At 36.1% G+C, this 16,343-nt stretch overlaps 1 protein-coding gene across 7 annotated transcripts in view; it reads right to left on the bottom strand.

The window, feature by feature from the left end:
• Positions 1–2,550: 2,550 nt before the first annotated feature.
• Positions 2,551–16,343, bottom strand: part of ZNF280D (zinc finger protein 280D) — a 37,349-nt gene continuing 23,556 nt past the window's right edge. For 6 of the 7 annotated variants that reach the window (XM_064721955.1, XM_064721952.1, XM_064721957.1 and 3 more), the window contains 6 exons: positions 15,949–16,193; positions 14,768–14,908; positions 13,477–13,539; positions 12,813–12,931; positions 12,599–12,635; positions 2,551–3,796 (listed from right to left, as the gene is read on the bottom strand). In XM_064721955.1, coding sequence (XP_064578025.1) covers positions 3,166–3,796; positions 12,599–12,635; positions 12,813–12,931; positions 13,477–13,539; positions 14,768–14,908; positions 15,949–16,193 — 1,236 coding nt within the window. In that variant the 3' untranslated portion in view covers positions 2,551–3,165. Of the gene's footprint in view, positions 3,797–10,232; positions 10,331–12,598; positions 12,636–12,812; positions 12,932–13,476; positions 13,540–14,767; positions 14,909–15,948; positions 16,194–16,343 lie in introns of all 7 variants that reach the window. The other variant, XR_010441541.1, reaches the window with a different exon arrangement.

Raw genomic sequence — 16,343 nt, 5'->3', positions numbered from 1 at the left:
TATTTTCTTGCATTTACTCAGCCATTCCATTTAGAAAATCTGAATCCCAGGTGAACCAAAGCTTCTCTCCCAAACTTCACAGGACAAACAGACACAGGTTGCACTAAGGAGCATCCAAGTGACCGAATATTCACTGATCATCATGATGACTGCGGTTTTCTAGGAAATGTCAATAATGTAGAAAGCATACACATGGGACACGAATTCCTTAAAAACAAGTACTATATAAACAAGTTGCAGTGATATTCAAGCAAATATGATAAAGCTCTTGAGAGGAGGGGAAGGGTGATTCTACTATGGACACCAAGAATTAAGTGACTGTTTTTAGGTAAGGCAATGAAAACTGGATGTGAAATGTCTTCTCCAGGACAAAAAGGGAGGTGACACTCTGTAAGAACTACTGATGGCTGGATGGAAAAAACAACTTTTAAATAACTCCGAAACAACAAATTCAATCATGTGCAGTTATGTTCAATTAACTGAAAATGCATTAATGAAACTTGATCCTCTACAGCAGCTTCTGCCAAAAGTACCAAGTCAACTTATCTCCTCCTTGGGAAACCTCCCAAATAACATTATAGAAATTTAGCTTTGTACTTGTGCAGTTTCCTACAGCGTTTATGATCAAATCTATTACTCCATCCAGGAACATTAGTAATGAGTGTTAGTTTTCCTTCTTGACAAAAATACCATGCCAGTGTTTTCATTATTTTCCTTCCCTCCATATAAAAAGCTATCTGATGCTTTTGCTAGAACAATCAAGTTCTTCCACCTCTTCTTTCAGAAGGACCAGAAGATATTTGAGTGGTTTTTACATAACGTTACTTTTTGCATAAGCATTGCCAACATGGTTTGAAACAAATGACCTTTTACATAATAAGCAGCTAACATGGATATAATTCTGCCAAATATGCAGGCTTTTGAGTTCTATTTACCACCTTTTCTCAACACTATGTAGCCAAATCCTTCAAAATTCTTATTAAAATGGTAATGTTTTAAAAGTTTAAATGCATAATAAAAGACACACATGTGGAAATGTCAAGTATCACAACTGGTTCCAGTTGAACTTTTATCTTTTCTAACACCACATATCAGAGCATTATTCAAAATATATAATTTGCATGGAGGATCACCAAGCAGATTAAAAACACTACAGATCTCCCTGGGTTCCAGCACAGATGCATTCAGCACTCCCTTGGTAAAACACATCCAGATTTGTAGTTGATGATCTGCTTTAAACTGCATAAAATAAAGCATCACACTGAGTAACCTTGCATGTGTAAAAGCATGAAGACATCAGACTGGTTAACCAAAGCACTATTTAATGGTTTCACTAAAACTTTTAAAGAACAAAGGAATAATGGAACTTATTCTTCTCAGCTTTTTCACATATTGTGGTTTTGAAGTTCTGCAAGAGGAAAATCTCAGAGCTGTGAGTACATAAACTGGTCCATTTTCTTTTTTAAAAATCTTCTACACGTGCATGGGTGACAACGAAGATGCAGTCTAAAATTTAAATTCTACATCTCTTTAGAGCTTGAAGGAACTTTTGAGGCTGTTGAGATCTGTTTTATTTAGAGGTTCCAATAGTAAGCTGGATGGTCTCTAGATTTTAATACTGTTAGACTCACTCAGCAGCTGAGCTCAGTGACCTTAAGGGGACAGAGGAAACTTCAGTTGCAGGCTGATGGGCCAGAAAAAAATCTGTATAGTCTGGAAAGGTTAGCACACCATATCACAATACACAGGTAAAAAAAAATGTTTATGCATAGGCACTTGCTCATTTAATTCTAAAATAAAACAAACAAACCAACCAAAACCCAACAAAAATCCCCAGTGAAACACAGGTTCTAAAATTCACAATAATGAATTACTTACTTTTTGGGAACTGTCACTAAATCTTTTTAAAAAATAGGAGAAGGCTACGCCCAAAGTTTCAAGTTGACCATAAAATTATACACAAAGACAATTTTTTGTTGCAAATATTTACTCAAAAAGTAATAATTTACAGCAGTACTTTAACAGCTGTTCAAAACATTTAACATTCATTAAAAACAAAAATGTAAGTCAAAAGCACATTCTGAATGTTTCAAATGGAGCAATGAAATCAAAGGAGCAAGCTACTGTTATCATATGCATTCCTAAATCTAGCTAACTAGAAGACAAAAAAAACCTCAAAACCAAAAAACCAAACTAAAACCAGCAGCCATTTTTCAGTACATAACTCAGACTACAAAAAGTCCTGAAATTGAACTGTACAATACTACTTTATATGCCCTTGTGTCCTATTTTTAAGTTAGCCAGTAGCAGCTGCAAAATGGCAAAATGCATGCCAGGTGGTGTTTCCAGTTTGGAGTTTTCCTTATTTTTGCTTAGAACCATTTTTACATCAAACCATACTTTGGTGTGACTTACAGACCATTCCTATGGGTCTATGCCTAAGAGGAATCAACCCAATGGTAAAAGCCTAAGAGCTACAGTACTTTCAGCATTGTGTCCTACTTCCTAGAGCTAGGTTTGGTAGTTCTGCACAGCCTGCACAGTGAAAACTCCACAAATATAGTTTTTTATTGTAATAATTTCACTTTCACTGAAAGTTTATTAAGGTAAGTTTACAGCCTGGCAGGATTACACCTGTACAGAGGTGCACAAATTCATATACTTCTGTTTACATGCTTTTACAGACAGGAATGTGACACCAAGTTCCAAGGTTTATATTTACCTAAACTATCAGCAGACCAATAACCTCCATTATAAGTGTGCTCCATGTCAGCATCAGAAGGAAATTCCTACTCAATCCCCTGTTCAATGATATTCACACTAAAGAATTTAGAAAAATACTTTCTGGGCGAACAAATCACCTTATCCTGGGCTAGTTAACTATTAAAAAATTAGAATTTATACCTCTTATCAAGTATCAATCTAGTAATATATCACATCCAAGAGACAGGAAGATATATTTTAATGTTACCTTTTTGAAGCTTAATGAATTCAGTCATACATACACATACATGCTACCTCCATATGCAAACTTCCCTTTGGTGTCCCTTTCTCTTCTCCTCCCTTGAAAAATTTTTAGTCTTTAGCATCTGTGAGCACACTCATCAGGAATGGTCCATGGTGTTCTTAGCACAGTTTAAAACAAACAATAAAATGAACACAATTTCAGCTTGCTTCATTCTCATCTGTCTTGTCTGCAGTTGTTTCCATTCTGCTGGGATTGCTTTCTCTAGAAGTCTCATCTGTTTGTTCAGTGAGCTGTCCAGCCTTCTTTGCCGAAGGTGCGACGTTACCTTTTTGGAGAATTTCAGTAGCCTCGTGCTCTAGTACTTCTGATGGAGTTAAAGGCTCCAAATGAATACTGCCTTGTTCACTGATGTCTGAACTCACAGATTCAGGCTCATCCCTCTTTCTCAGGAACTGCTCAAAGCTGACATCTTCCCCCAGGCTCAGCTTTAAGTCCCTCACGTTCCTGGCTGAAAGCGCAGTTCCATCCCAGCCACGCGCTTTCGTCTGCTCATTCAGGATGGCAGCTGAACTTTGGCACCTTTTCATCTCACTTTCATCATCAATACATTTTTGTTTCTCATCTACTAACTGTCTGCTATTAGCTGAATCACAGTATGCTCTTTTCTCATGCAAAGAATTCTTTGAGCAGTTGCCAGGGAGTTCCAAACGACGGACATTTTCTGGATGTGACAGTGACGAGTCTTCCCTCTTTTCAACGGATGCAACTTTTTTAGTTTGATTTCTACTGCATTCTTTTGTTTCATCTGAAGAGTCGTGCTCTTGTTTGCTGAATAAAACCAAAACAAGTTATTTTTAGATATGATTTCTATAATTTTAGGTTATAAATGAAAAAAAGCAATGCTTGGCTATTCTCTGCAAAGTGACACTCGGAGGAGTATTAAAGATTTCCTCTTTGGGATTTTCAAGAGGATTCAAAGGAAGAAAGGCAGAATTTAACTAATAGCTGCATTTTTCTCATCTATTTACAAAGTCAGCTTTGTATTTAGCAGTCAATTAATACTCTAGTTCTTGCATTTCAGCTCCAGAAAGGAAGGCTGCCTTTGTGTGACACATGGAATTTCCCAAAATAACACCTGCAGCTCCTCTACCTGCACAGCCTCTTTGATACAGATAAAATTGCTTTATACCTTTATACCACCAACTGACTCTGCAGTACTCATGAGAATCAAGCTAACAGCTGGAAATCTAAATTAATAAATTCAAAATTTATTTGAGCAATCACAACCTGCACTCACTGAAAAAGTAAATCTGTGAAGCAGCATTTTCAGTCACCTTTCAGAGTAAAACTGTGTGTTTATAAAGAGGAAACACAGAGAAGTTCAATTTGTTCTGTAAAGTTTAAATCTGGTAAAAGTGGAATAATTCTTAATCAATCCAAAGTTTTTCAGAATGATAAGCAGATTGTATTACCTTAAATGATGATGGTGACAAACAAAAGAAAATGGTGGGGAGAGGAAAGGAAAAGCTGGAAGAACAGGAATTTGTCTGATTTCAGATATAAATTCTATATACAAAGTGAAATTAAGCTAATTGTCCCAAATGACCTTTTAAAATTTAAATTGAAAGTAACAATCTGAACAGTAACATGCAGAGAAAAGCTGTGAGAAACACAATATCACCACTTAGCTCATTAATCAAAATGCATTTTCATTTTACTTCTTCAAGTGGTTTTAAACATTTTTTGGCTCAAGTCACTCAAATTCTGGAAGCAACACACTGTTCACAACTCTTAAAAAGAATAACCAATTCTTTGCTACTATGTTTTTTCATATATTTTCAAGCTGAAAACCTACACGTGTTCTACTTCTCCTCTGAATTTAATTTAAATGAATTTAAAACAATTGCAGTGATTCAATTACAAGGTAAGTGACATGGAGTTCTACAGAAAATGGCTGTTCTGGAAAAGGAGCTACAACCATTCAGAAATCTGTTTTCAAGTTTTACTTTTATTTAAATAAACTAATCCAAGAATATTCCATTTCCTCCTTCTACTCTAGGTCAGAGGGATAATTTGAGCAGGAGCAAGAGACTGTTGGGAGCCCCTTCAATGGTGAAAGTTTGGTGGTCACTGGGGTACTCACAGGAATCTTTTCATCCTGTTACACTGACTCTGCATTTGTTGTAAGCAATGGACTCAAGAGAGAGGCCAAACTCTTTACCAAATTACATCCTGTATTTGCTACTTCTGTCAAACAGAAATGTTAGGGTTTGGGGGTTTTTCTCATTTAGTGGAGTAGCTAAAGAGTAGATGACTTTCTCAAATACAGAATTTATCTATCCAAGTTCTTCTCTCTCAAACATCTAGAAAGAAAAGGGTAAAAAAAGCAATATCAGAAGGAAAACTCCAGACTCAGTTCCAGTACAAAAATGTCAGCTAACATCAAAGCAGCTTTTGTTGTTCTGTGTTCTGCATCTTTTCCAAATGTAAGGGCTACAGTGTGGGGTTTGGGTTTTGTAATGTTTTTATTTGGGGGTTTAGACAGAGGATGTTGCATTTTTTGTTTTACTTTTTAAATAAAACCCAGTATTATGGAACACAATTATACGGAGAAAAAAAACAAATTTGAGAGCCATCTTCTATAGTGCTGAAAACAATATGAGATAAAAAAGAAAAACTAAGAGAAAACACACCTGAAATGGTAATGGAATCTATGGAAAAGGTGTGTCTGTGTAAGACAATTGCTCTTAACACTTCTGAATGAAAATGAAAGATCTTCTCATTTCTACAAAATCATTGCTTCTGTTAAAGAAAGTCACCAAACTCTTGGTATTTTGGAAAGCTGGCAAGCAGTGCTACAAGACAAATCTTTCCTAGGTTTGAGGACTTCTCTCACTCTCTTACCATCTGGGATCTCTGTAACAAGAGTGCCCTTTCTGAAGGGCAACAAAAAGACAACTTCTGAAAAAAAAATCTGTAAAATCAGAATTCAAAGATGATATTTCTGAAAAAAAACCCACTAAGAATATGTACTGTGAGATCACTTAGATTCTGAGAGGCTCCCAAAAATTACAGTTCAGAGTCAATATTAAGCCCGATCTCACAGTGACCAATTCCCAGGTTCCCTGAATATGAAGATACCTAAGGAAAGCAAAGCTTTCCTTCACTGGAGGCTGGCATTCAAGAGTCAGCCAAAGGGACTGACTGTAAATTACAAACTGACTGTAAATTACAAACTGACCATAAATTACAAACTGCACATCCCTGCTGTGGCTGCCCCACTGAAGCTGTGCCTCTGACACAGCCCAGCTTTCTGCAGTAAAACACACAAAGCTGGATTTTTATATGCAGATCCTCTGAACACCATGACCAGTAATTTATGTATAATTAAAAAACAATTGTCTTGGATCTTCACACTAGTGATAAAGGTCAGAGATACTCTTAGACTATGTGTAGGAAAGAGAAGACATTACTCCCAGCTTAGCTTCTTTCACTCTAATGGAGATTTTGGTGTGGATCATGAATTAAGATTGAATGTTTTAAAACACTGTATGGTTGAAATAGAGATAAGGATGAAGATACAGTAAGAAAGCAATGTGGTAATCTGAAACTGATTTTTAAAGTTAATACTTATGCTGAGCTTAAACATACTTCACTTCAGAATTCTGAAGTGTTTTACTGGGTGTACAGAAATTATAAGATCAACTTGTTTCATGTAAGCCCTTCCAGTTATCTTCCCTCAGGAAAACCAGGAACCAACAGTCTGAAGATAGTGAGCATTACTTTTATTCTAATTCTACCTGAGGAATGATCTCCACACCAGAAAGGTCTTTTAAACCATGACTGAAGTATTTTAAGATCTGAAATGCTAAATTAGGTGCATAAAGCTACCTGACAAAAACATTCCCCAGTATAAGCTCAGTTTTCTTTCATTTGTCTACCATAACCCAAACACCCAGAACAGAGCAGCAGTTGACTTAAGAGAACTGTAAAATGTTGCAGCTGACCTCCAACTACTACATGGAGGGGATGCTTCCTGCAAAATACCTTTACAGGCACAGTCCATACATTAGATGAGCTATAAATTATTTAAATTTATTGACTTTGAAAAGCACATTAATTAAACAGCTTATCACAACATCACCAAAATTGATTTTCTGTGTTTCTGTAAGAAAATGTTATCGCAGAGATAGCAAGAAGTATCTCCTACAAACTTGTTAAGTCATCAGTTCTAACAAAATCTAACCTTTCAAAGGTTCTTACAGAAAAAAAGAAAAAGCAAACAAACCCCTCAAAACTGCTTATGCCTAAATCTTCTTTGTTGATGTTGCATTAAAGGCAAATTTAATCTGCTGAAGTATGGTGCTGCCTCTATTATATTTAGATAATGTTATTAATCATAAATTAAATTATTCACAACCTCAGCGAGTCTTAATGGCTGTCTACAGGGTGCAAAGTATTTGACATAAAAAACAGCTTTACCACTAAAATTTTATGAAAACTGTATACTAATATTAGATTGATCAACCACATGTATTTTCCTAAATCCAAAAAAGCAGCCTAACCCCAGACCTTTTAAAGAATGTAAGCACATAGTATCAGCACACTGTGGATTCTTTCTAACATTAATGTTCCAGCAGCTGACCAGCATCTTAAGCTGTAGCATAAACAATCACAAATGGGAGTATTCTCATTTCTGAAATTCAGTCTCATTGCTTGTCCTGCTCTCACACAATAAATTGGATATATTTGCACACACACACAAAGCTCAAACCATGAGCCACCCTCTTCACAGCAATCTCTCGTTTCCTTACAATCAAAGGCTCACTGGGTAAGTAGAACAAACTCAGCTGGAATCTTTTGCCAAGCATTTCTCTTTTGTCCACACCTGACCAAAAGCAACTTTTTCTGGGATGACTGTAGCTTCAAGAATTTCTAGAAATCAACTGTAAGTGGTAAGCTATCTTCCAGACACTCAACTGAATCATACACAGCATTAAAAAATTTAAATTTATTTACACCCAAAAGAATGGAAAGGTCATTTGGTTTGGAATTTTTAGGCGTTGGCTTTTTTTTTAATTAATCCCACCTTCTTGCAAAAACTCCCTCTTTTGACAGATGTAACTTTAAATGCTGCACAGCTACATTTAACAGAATAACAGAAATGAACATTTACTTTGTATGACTTTTCAAACAAAGATAAAACATAACTGGCTAGTCAAGCAGTGACACTCAATGTCCTAAAAATAAAAAAGATAGGTTAAGCTACATACAAATGAAATCTTAATTCTTTGACCATAAGCTAAACTGGATAGATCATGCATATTCATGCTCTGCCCTGGCAGATATGGTCCAATATGTTGCATTATTCATGTAAATTGTTGAGATCATAAAAGAGATTTAATACTAAGGCAGGTTTCTTTTAATGAATTAGAACTGCTTTTATGAGTTTTCAACATCAGTAACTTTTCTAAGATCCTCACACAAATGGAAACAGGATGTCACAAGGCCAATTGATTCTACATGAACCATTGCCACAAAGCTCTCATATTTCTAAGTACCCTAAGAAGTGTTTAAAATGCAAGTTAGAAACTTAAATTTCTGTAGCAAATCTGCAAAAGAACCGAAGGACAATATTCCAAATAAGCATTTAAAGATGTAGAATTCACATAACTTCAAATCCAAGTGTCTATCTAGTGTCACCTCTGGGAAATTCTTAGAGAATGTTTCTGAAAGCCACAAAACCCTGCAATCACATTCCATTCTTCTTGTTGTCAGAAACCTGAATGAAAGTGAAATACGAATTCAACTTCCTCTGAAATGAACAGCATGCTCACAATGAAAACACAAACTCACTATGCTTTTTTGAATGCTGCTGTGTCAAAACAGAATTAAGTCCTGCAAGAAAAACCCGTAGTTGGTAAGTGATGCTTGAAGCTGAACAGCAGCATTCAAGATGGAACACAGCTTCTGTCAGAAGGAAAAAAGTTGCAAAAAGAGCAAGACTTTAGAGTACTGAATAAGTGTGCAAATGCTCAGCCACAAAATACGTGTAAGAGACCATGGATGACAGGATCCTTGCCATTATTAGCAATACTAAACAGCTGCAGGAGCTCACTATCACCAGACCTGTGATTGAGTACTAAAAGTCAAGAGAACAAAAAAACTGGTCAAAATGAATTAATCTCAAAGAATTTGATTATTCAGGAAAAGGAATTGCTGCAAATCAAGAACAGCTTGCATTCACCAACACCAAACTCTTACAACTAGGAAGCTGTATCAGCGACTGATCCTTAAGTGAGGTCAGCTTTATCTATTATGCTGTTCTCAGGCTAGGAAATGAGATTCAAAACATATCCACTGTAAACAGGAGGCTGAGTTTGGAGGAATATTACAAGTTCACCATTGCAAAAGCAAAGCTCATCGAATATCCTGATGGATAAACTTGCCATAGATAATCTAGAATTGAAGATGAAATCAGAAGCAGTAAAATCAAAAGCAGCAAATGTCCCAGCAGCTTGAGTAGAGCATCCTTGAAAATGAGAGATGATTCCAAAAGAACAAGGTGTGAAATCAACTGGAACTGCAGCTGCTCCACCCTCAGAATCAAGGCTCAATAAATGTATGTACTTCCATTACATGCTTTCCTCCTCTCACAGTATTTTGGAGCAAAAAGAAGCTTAGCTACCAGAGAGCAAAGCAGCTAGTAAATTCCTTTGGCCATGCCTCAGTTTATGTAGTTACATGCAACAGAAGACATGGAAAGCATATTTTGCCACTATATATCACAAAGTTACTGGCTGAAAAAAAATGTAACTTACTTGAATATTAAATTGATCAGGACTTGTATGCTTTAGTGAACACCCAAAAAACAACAAAGGCTTTTAGTTTCAGAAGGTGGGATCAAGTTCAGAACAAAATGGGCTCTGATGTCAGCCCATATGCATCAGCATTTACTCACTACTCTAGCTTGGGATGATAGTGATAGACTGGAGCAGGGAAGAAATGCTGCACATGAGCAGCCAAGGAACACGGCATCATGTAAGTGACACTCCTGGTAAGCCTCTCTTCAACACAGTACAGCCCCCAAAAAGCTGCCAATCAATGCTGTAAAGTAGAGAACATTATCAAAAAGGGCCTTTGACTGCAATATTTGGAGAAAAGACCAGACCCACTGTCTAAAAGATGCAAGAAGAGAATACCACAGCTTCAATGCATGAAGAAAAAGGAAAAGGTCTGGTCAGATCCTTGTTTGCTTACATACCAAAATAATCCCAAGCTGGACTGGGTTCAATTTTCTGGTCCACAATGATGTATCAGTGAGCCAAGGCAGTATAGGATACCTGCTCACTTTCAACTGCCCTGCAACAAAAATGTCTGCTGTCAGTTCATTTAAAAATATGTTAATGGTTGTGCAAAGCAGAGAGTTGAGCAATTAGAAGAGTACTCGCATAGTTATTAAATCTTATTTCCTCAGCACCAGGTGAATCACCAAATAAACAAGAAGATTTATGTAGAGTAAAAACTTAAAAAACAAATTCTGCTGGAACATCCCCAGCTAGGTTATCTGTATTACTAATGGCAGGAGTCTGGTCCAAAGACAGGCTCTGTAACTGCACACAGAGTTCATGGAACACATCTGATCATTAGCAATAAAGATGAGTTTAAAATACATACAGACAGTCCAATATATAATAAAAGACACCCAAAGACACCACGTGAGAGATGCAAGAGAAGATCCAAAAGTGTTCAAGATCGTAATTGAGTCATTGTTTCCAATGATGAAGTGATTCTGAAGAGTCCCATAAACGAGCCATTGAATTACAGATCAAAGAATTAGAAGAAACATTCAGAGATCATTGAGAAACTATACCGCAGAAGTTATGAATGTGGTCTGCAAGTTCCTCCTTCCAAAGCAACCAAAGAATACCAGTAAGAACCAGCCCACAAAAAGATGAATTTTTTTGTACTCTGTACAGCAAATTGTGAATTAAAATATCTGCTACAGAGGTATACTCTTCAGTTCAGCAATGATACATTCTTGTCCTAAGTGTCAGAGGACTAGCATACGGAACAGGACAAGATTCACTGAAAATAATGATGTCTATGAGCCCGGCAGTTTCAAAAAGCACCATCACTGATTTTCTATCACTTCTTGTGGTATCAGTAACTAACTTTATGTTGGCATCAGAACTCTCAATAACAATGGCTATCTGCATCTGTGCTACTTTAACATCTTGCAGAAACAAACCTGCATATATTTTTGACTTTACTTCAAATCTTTTCAGTGCTCATCCATCTGCTTCTGAGCAACAGGTACATATATCCACACAGCCAACATTCTTATATATTTCCATATGTCTCTGTCATGTATCCAGGACAGCAAGGTCCTTTTGCAGTACTGAGGGCAGCCTGCCACAGCTGCATTAGTGTATCAGTGTATCTGTAACCTTTCCTTCCATACACTTCAGCAGGCATTAATTCCCAACACCTAATGCCAGCTCCAAATACAAAAGCTAACATTTCCACAAGTATCACAGCTCAACACTTTATTTTGTCATTCTCTGAGTTTCACTGAAAGCTGAACTACTAGAGGACCTCTTCTTACTAACCACTTTATGGAAACTAAGAAAGAAAATACTTAATAAATATTAAATAATCTATTTGGGAAATCTTGAAAACTCATTGAAAGCTGATTTATGCTTAGAGAGTGAAGAACTTATCACTTTGTTGGAAGAGATCTCACCATGCATGAGACCATCTAAACTCCTGTTAGAATCCTACCACAGGCTAGATGGGTTATCAGGTTATATTTTGTTATATCTTTTAAAATATTTCTTTGCAGTCCAACCGACATTTTTCATTCTGTATTCTGAAAATGGTAAGAACACAAATGTTTGATTTAACTGACACACCTCTAAACCTTGAATTAAGGCATAAACTACACTATAAAGCCTCAGAAGCTGTTCCAGGATGATCAGGGAGAGCTTGGCATGTCTGATTGTTCTAAGGTTTTAAAAACCCCAAACTAACACAGTCTGAAACACAATCTCCACAATACTGCAGGTTCTTCTTCAAATCCTTTAAAAACCCTGATTAATACATATTAATTCCCCTTTGAAAGTCAGAATAAAAAAGCTAATACAAAGCCATATGCCTTTGTCATATGAAGAACATATATTTTTAAATAATTCCTAAGTATTTTTAAATATTAAAACTGAATTTGTCCTACTTCAGTAAAGAAGTATGAAAAATTCCTTATTGTATCCATATTCATATTACATAAAGAACATAAACCACTAATTTGATAAAGCTAGTATTAAGTAGAAGTAACAATCTCATTGTATACAGACAGGCTAGAATTGAGAAGTTCCAACATTGCAACAATTATTTATCTTTCTTCAAACTGATTTTATTTTAGCTGCAATAGGTACTTGCTTTATCTCTTCATTCTTGTAGTTCTGGACATGGTAAGATGAAAAAGCACTAGGTACAGTAAAGGTCTGTGTTCATTCACACATTTCAAATTCAATGGAATTCAAAAGAAACCCAAGTTCAAAGTGTAAATTTTGGCCATCTATCACTAAAGTAATAGAGAAAAAAACCATTAAGCAGTAAAAGAAAACTTACTGAGACACTTGTGCAGCAGTTGCATTATCTGTGGAAACTGAAAACAAAAACAAAGGATTGAATTAAGAATATTTTAAAATGTGGAAATACAGAAGTACTCACTGTTAAATGCACATACAGAAATAATGCAACTCACAACAGGACTGTGATAACACAAGAGACATCCACATGGAAGTATTTACACGCTGCATAAAAGGACACCACCTGTACTCACCTTCCTCTACAATAACTTGACAAGTATGAGTCTGGTTCTCACTCAGATGTGTGGCCATGTCATCCAAGCCAGAAACATCAGCCAGGAAATCACAGTTGAGACACACTACAGTCACACCTCTAGGAAATAAAAATCAAAAAGGAAGCACAATTACAAAATGGTCATAAAAACACTTTTCTTAACTTACAGCAACTGGACAGACTATAAAAAAAAAATCAACTTCAGATGAGATGATTCACAAAAACATAATCTTACTTTTTCTACTGCAACTAGTATCAGGAAATTCCCATCAATGAGCAGGGCATCTCCATGCTGGATATAGTACAAAGAACATGACTTTAGACAGAAATTTATCTGTAGAGCACGAGTTTCTCTGATTGGATGGTTGTTTTTTTCTTTCCCTGACCCCCTCCCCATTTTGCATCTCATGAATCATCAAAAAATAATAATAATTAAAAAATTAAAACTGCTCAGAATTAAGTTCATAAATGTGGACAAATAAGTATTTGTCACTGACCAGATCACTGCTATTGGAAAACCTAATGGTTTCATTTCTCTGCTCTAAATTGTGGAAATTCAAGAGGTTACAATCTGAACCTAAGCTAGCAGTTCAACATCAGCAAGCAAAACCACACTGATCTGTAAGTGAAAAAAGCTGAATTACCGTAGCTGCTCTGAATGCTTCTTAAAGATCCAAAACCTTTTACTTGGGCGAGCACTGTGAAAGCTGAATATATGAAAACATTACCACTCAGACTGGTTTCAGTGAATACATGACTCTGCACAACCCCTTCACTAGCCATGGCACTGCAATTTGCTTAGGACAAAACATGAAAATAGAAGCCTAAGGTACTGAACTGCATTATTCTGAAACATTAAATGTTTAAAGCTTACAAACCTGTGAATCTCAGCTCTAGTTTAAAACATTGGCTCCCTTGGAAAGGAGCTTGGGAGGTGAAAAGCTAAACTTTACTGGCACCATCAACAATTCAGTTTTTGAAGAACCATAGCTATAAAATGCATCACAAAAGAACTAAAACTTGGCTGAACTTGTGCTTCCTGAAGAGATGGCTTTCAATGAGATATGAAATTTTCAGATAACAATAGATTACACACATAAAAGCATGCAAACTATTTCAGCCTAGGACTTTTATGAGCGTTAAAATTGGTATGAATAGGTAAATATAAAGTGTATCTAAAAGCTTGGATCACAGATTCAAGAATCCTAGAGTTTACAAATGCCAAGGCATTTCCTATGTATATGAATTTAAAAAAAAATCACATTCACTATTTTCCACAATACAGTTGGCTTTTCAGGGCACAGGAAAAAAAAGTAGGTTTTTAAAATTTTGTTTTACTGCCACAGCTATGTGATCTATATCTAATTATTGTATAGTATAATTCCATGGCCCTGAAAATGATGCATTTGTGTTCTTAACAGGCTTTTTTACAGCTGTCATCACTAATGCCCAATGCTGCCCCACCACTGCTGACAAAATGAGATGTTATTTCTATGGATGACCAGAAGTGGGGTAAGGAAAAGTATCCAGTTGAGTTTGCTAATTGAGACATCCTTCAAATCTGAGCACAGACTTCACTAGGATAGCTGTGGCCTGTATGCATTCAGCACTTGTAAAATCAAATGAGCCATTCAATCTGAAACCCAGAAAACGTGCCATAATTAATCATTATTTGCCAAAGTCAGGCTGAAGTGATTATGGAAGGTACCATAAAAACTCTGAAGCAAAGGTATAATAGTGCCTGAACCGTTGGATTTTTAAAGCAAAACAAGAATGTGGAGTTTAAGCCTTTGCTAAAAACTTAAAAAACCCAATCTTACACATTTTCCTGCCCATCTGAGGACCCAGTTCAAAATTCACCTAACAAACACTTCCCACCTTACATGAACTTAGGAAGCATTTCCTAAGCCACTAAAAACTTTGAAGAGTTCTTACCTCATCATGTGATTGACATAGGCTTTGCTACAGCTGGTGTTGTATCTGCATAAACTACAGTGGACATATGCAGGAAAGTGGCTTGCAAAATCTTTTATTTCTGAGAAACACTCAATGCATTTGTGAGTTCCCACAAGATACCTGACAGTAACATGAAAAAGTTATCAATTAATAGCAACACTCAGAAGAGACAACTATTTCAAACCTTTTGCTTTAAGTAAGTAGCAAGCTTGCCTATACTAAGGAAAAACGAGGAACTTAATGCATCAGCAAAGGAAGAAAACTTTGCTTTTACTTGAACTATAATTTAAATATTATCCTAATAAAAATGTGAAAGGTAATGTACACATCCATTATTGGCCACTCCTGGAAACAAGAGATAATGCAGTGGATGAGAATCCCCAAATTCAGCTGCTGCTGTTGTCTCCATGTACTTGAGAAGTATTTCCAACAATTATTTCCATCCATCACAATGCACAGAAAAAGCCTTTGGCTTTTCTATCACCCCAATATTACCCATAAGGTTTGAAACATCTACAAAGCAAGAATATAATCCTGCTCTTCCCCACTTTTGCTGACTTTTTGGATCTCTCCCAGAGCTACACACTGAGAAAGTTAGAAAGAGGAGGGGTGGCATCTCCCATCTCTGACAAAAAAAATGCCAACTCATAACTAATGAACTTACACTCCAGTGTAATAAACAGTCCATAAAACACCCATGAAAATTGTAACATAAGGACAGCAAACCCCAATAAATTGTCAAGACAAGCACTTGCTTTTACTTCCTTTATTTTTTTTTAATTAGCTCCCCAAAATACTCTATCTCCTAGGATAGACAGGATTTTATCTTTTAACTAACAGGTTCAAATAAATAAAATAAAAGAAAAAAAAAAAAGAGAAAAAGAAAGGCTCCATGCAGAGAAAATTTCTAAATGTGACACAGAAGTTTCCAGAACACTTGTTCTTCCATCATAAAGTAGTCTGCCATCACCAAAATCAGTGAAGATTCAGAATTACAACCACAGTACCAGCATGTAGAAAGTTTATGCATCTGCTTTCTCAGCAAACCTGAGGTGCCAGATCTTCTATATTACAGCATTAAAGTTGCTGAAAGACCATTAAATGATCATTTATTTATGTTCAAAGTGTACTTTAAGACAATTTCAATGCCAGTATTTTACCTCAGATTATGAAATGCTATATTTGAAGGCTCTTTTTTTCTTCTGCTGTTCGTCCATGCATTTTGTTTCCTCGGTGTAGATTGTTTTGATTTTCCTCTTGATTTACTTGTATTAGATTTGTTATGATTTTTAGTGGTTGCATTTTTATTTTTAGGTGATAACTGAAATGTGGAACTGCTTGTACTAACAGAAGATGTAGCCGATGCTCCTGACTGATGAGATCCCAAAGATGCTCGAATAGTCACCTACAGGGATGAAATTTTAAAATAACTGTTTAGATGTAAGCTCTCTACATTCCTACTTCTATTTGTTTCAAAGTTCAAGCCACTTTATAGCACAAATCATAGCATAAGAAACTCTCCTGATGAAAGATTGCTTTGAAAACCACAAAACAC

The sequence above is a fragment of the Zonotrichia leucophrys genome, chromosome 10 (assembly GCF_028769735.1).
Source record: "Zonotrichia leucophrys gambelii isolate GWCS_2022_RI chromosome 10, RI_Zleu_2.0, whole genome shotgun sequence".
NCBI lineage: Eukaryota > Metazoa > Chordata > Aves > Passeriformes > Passerellidae > Zonotrichia > Zonotrichia leucophrys.
Note: the sequence above shows the minus strand (reverse complement) of the source record. Positions and strands in the feature narration are given on the sequence as shown.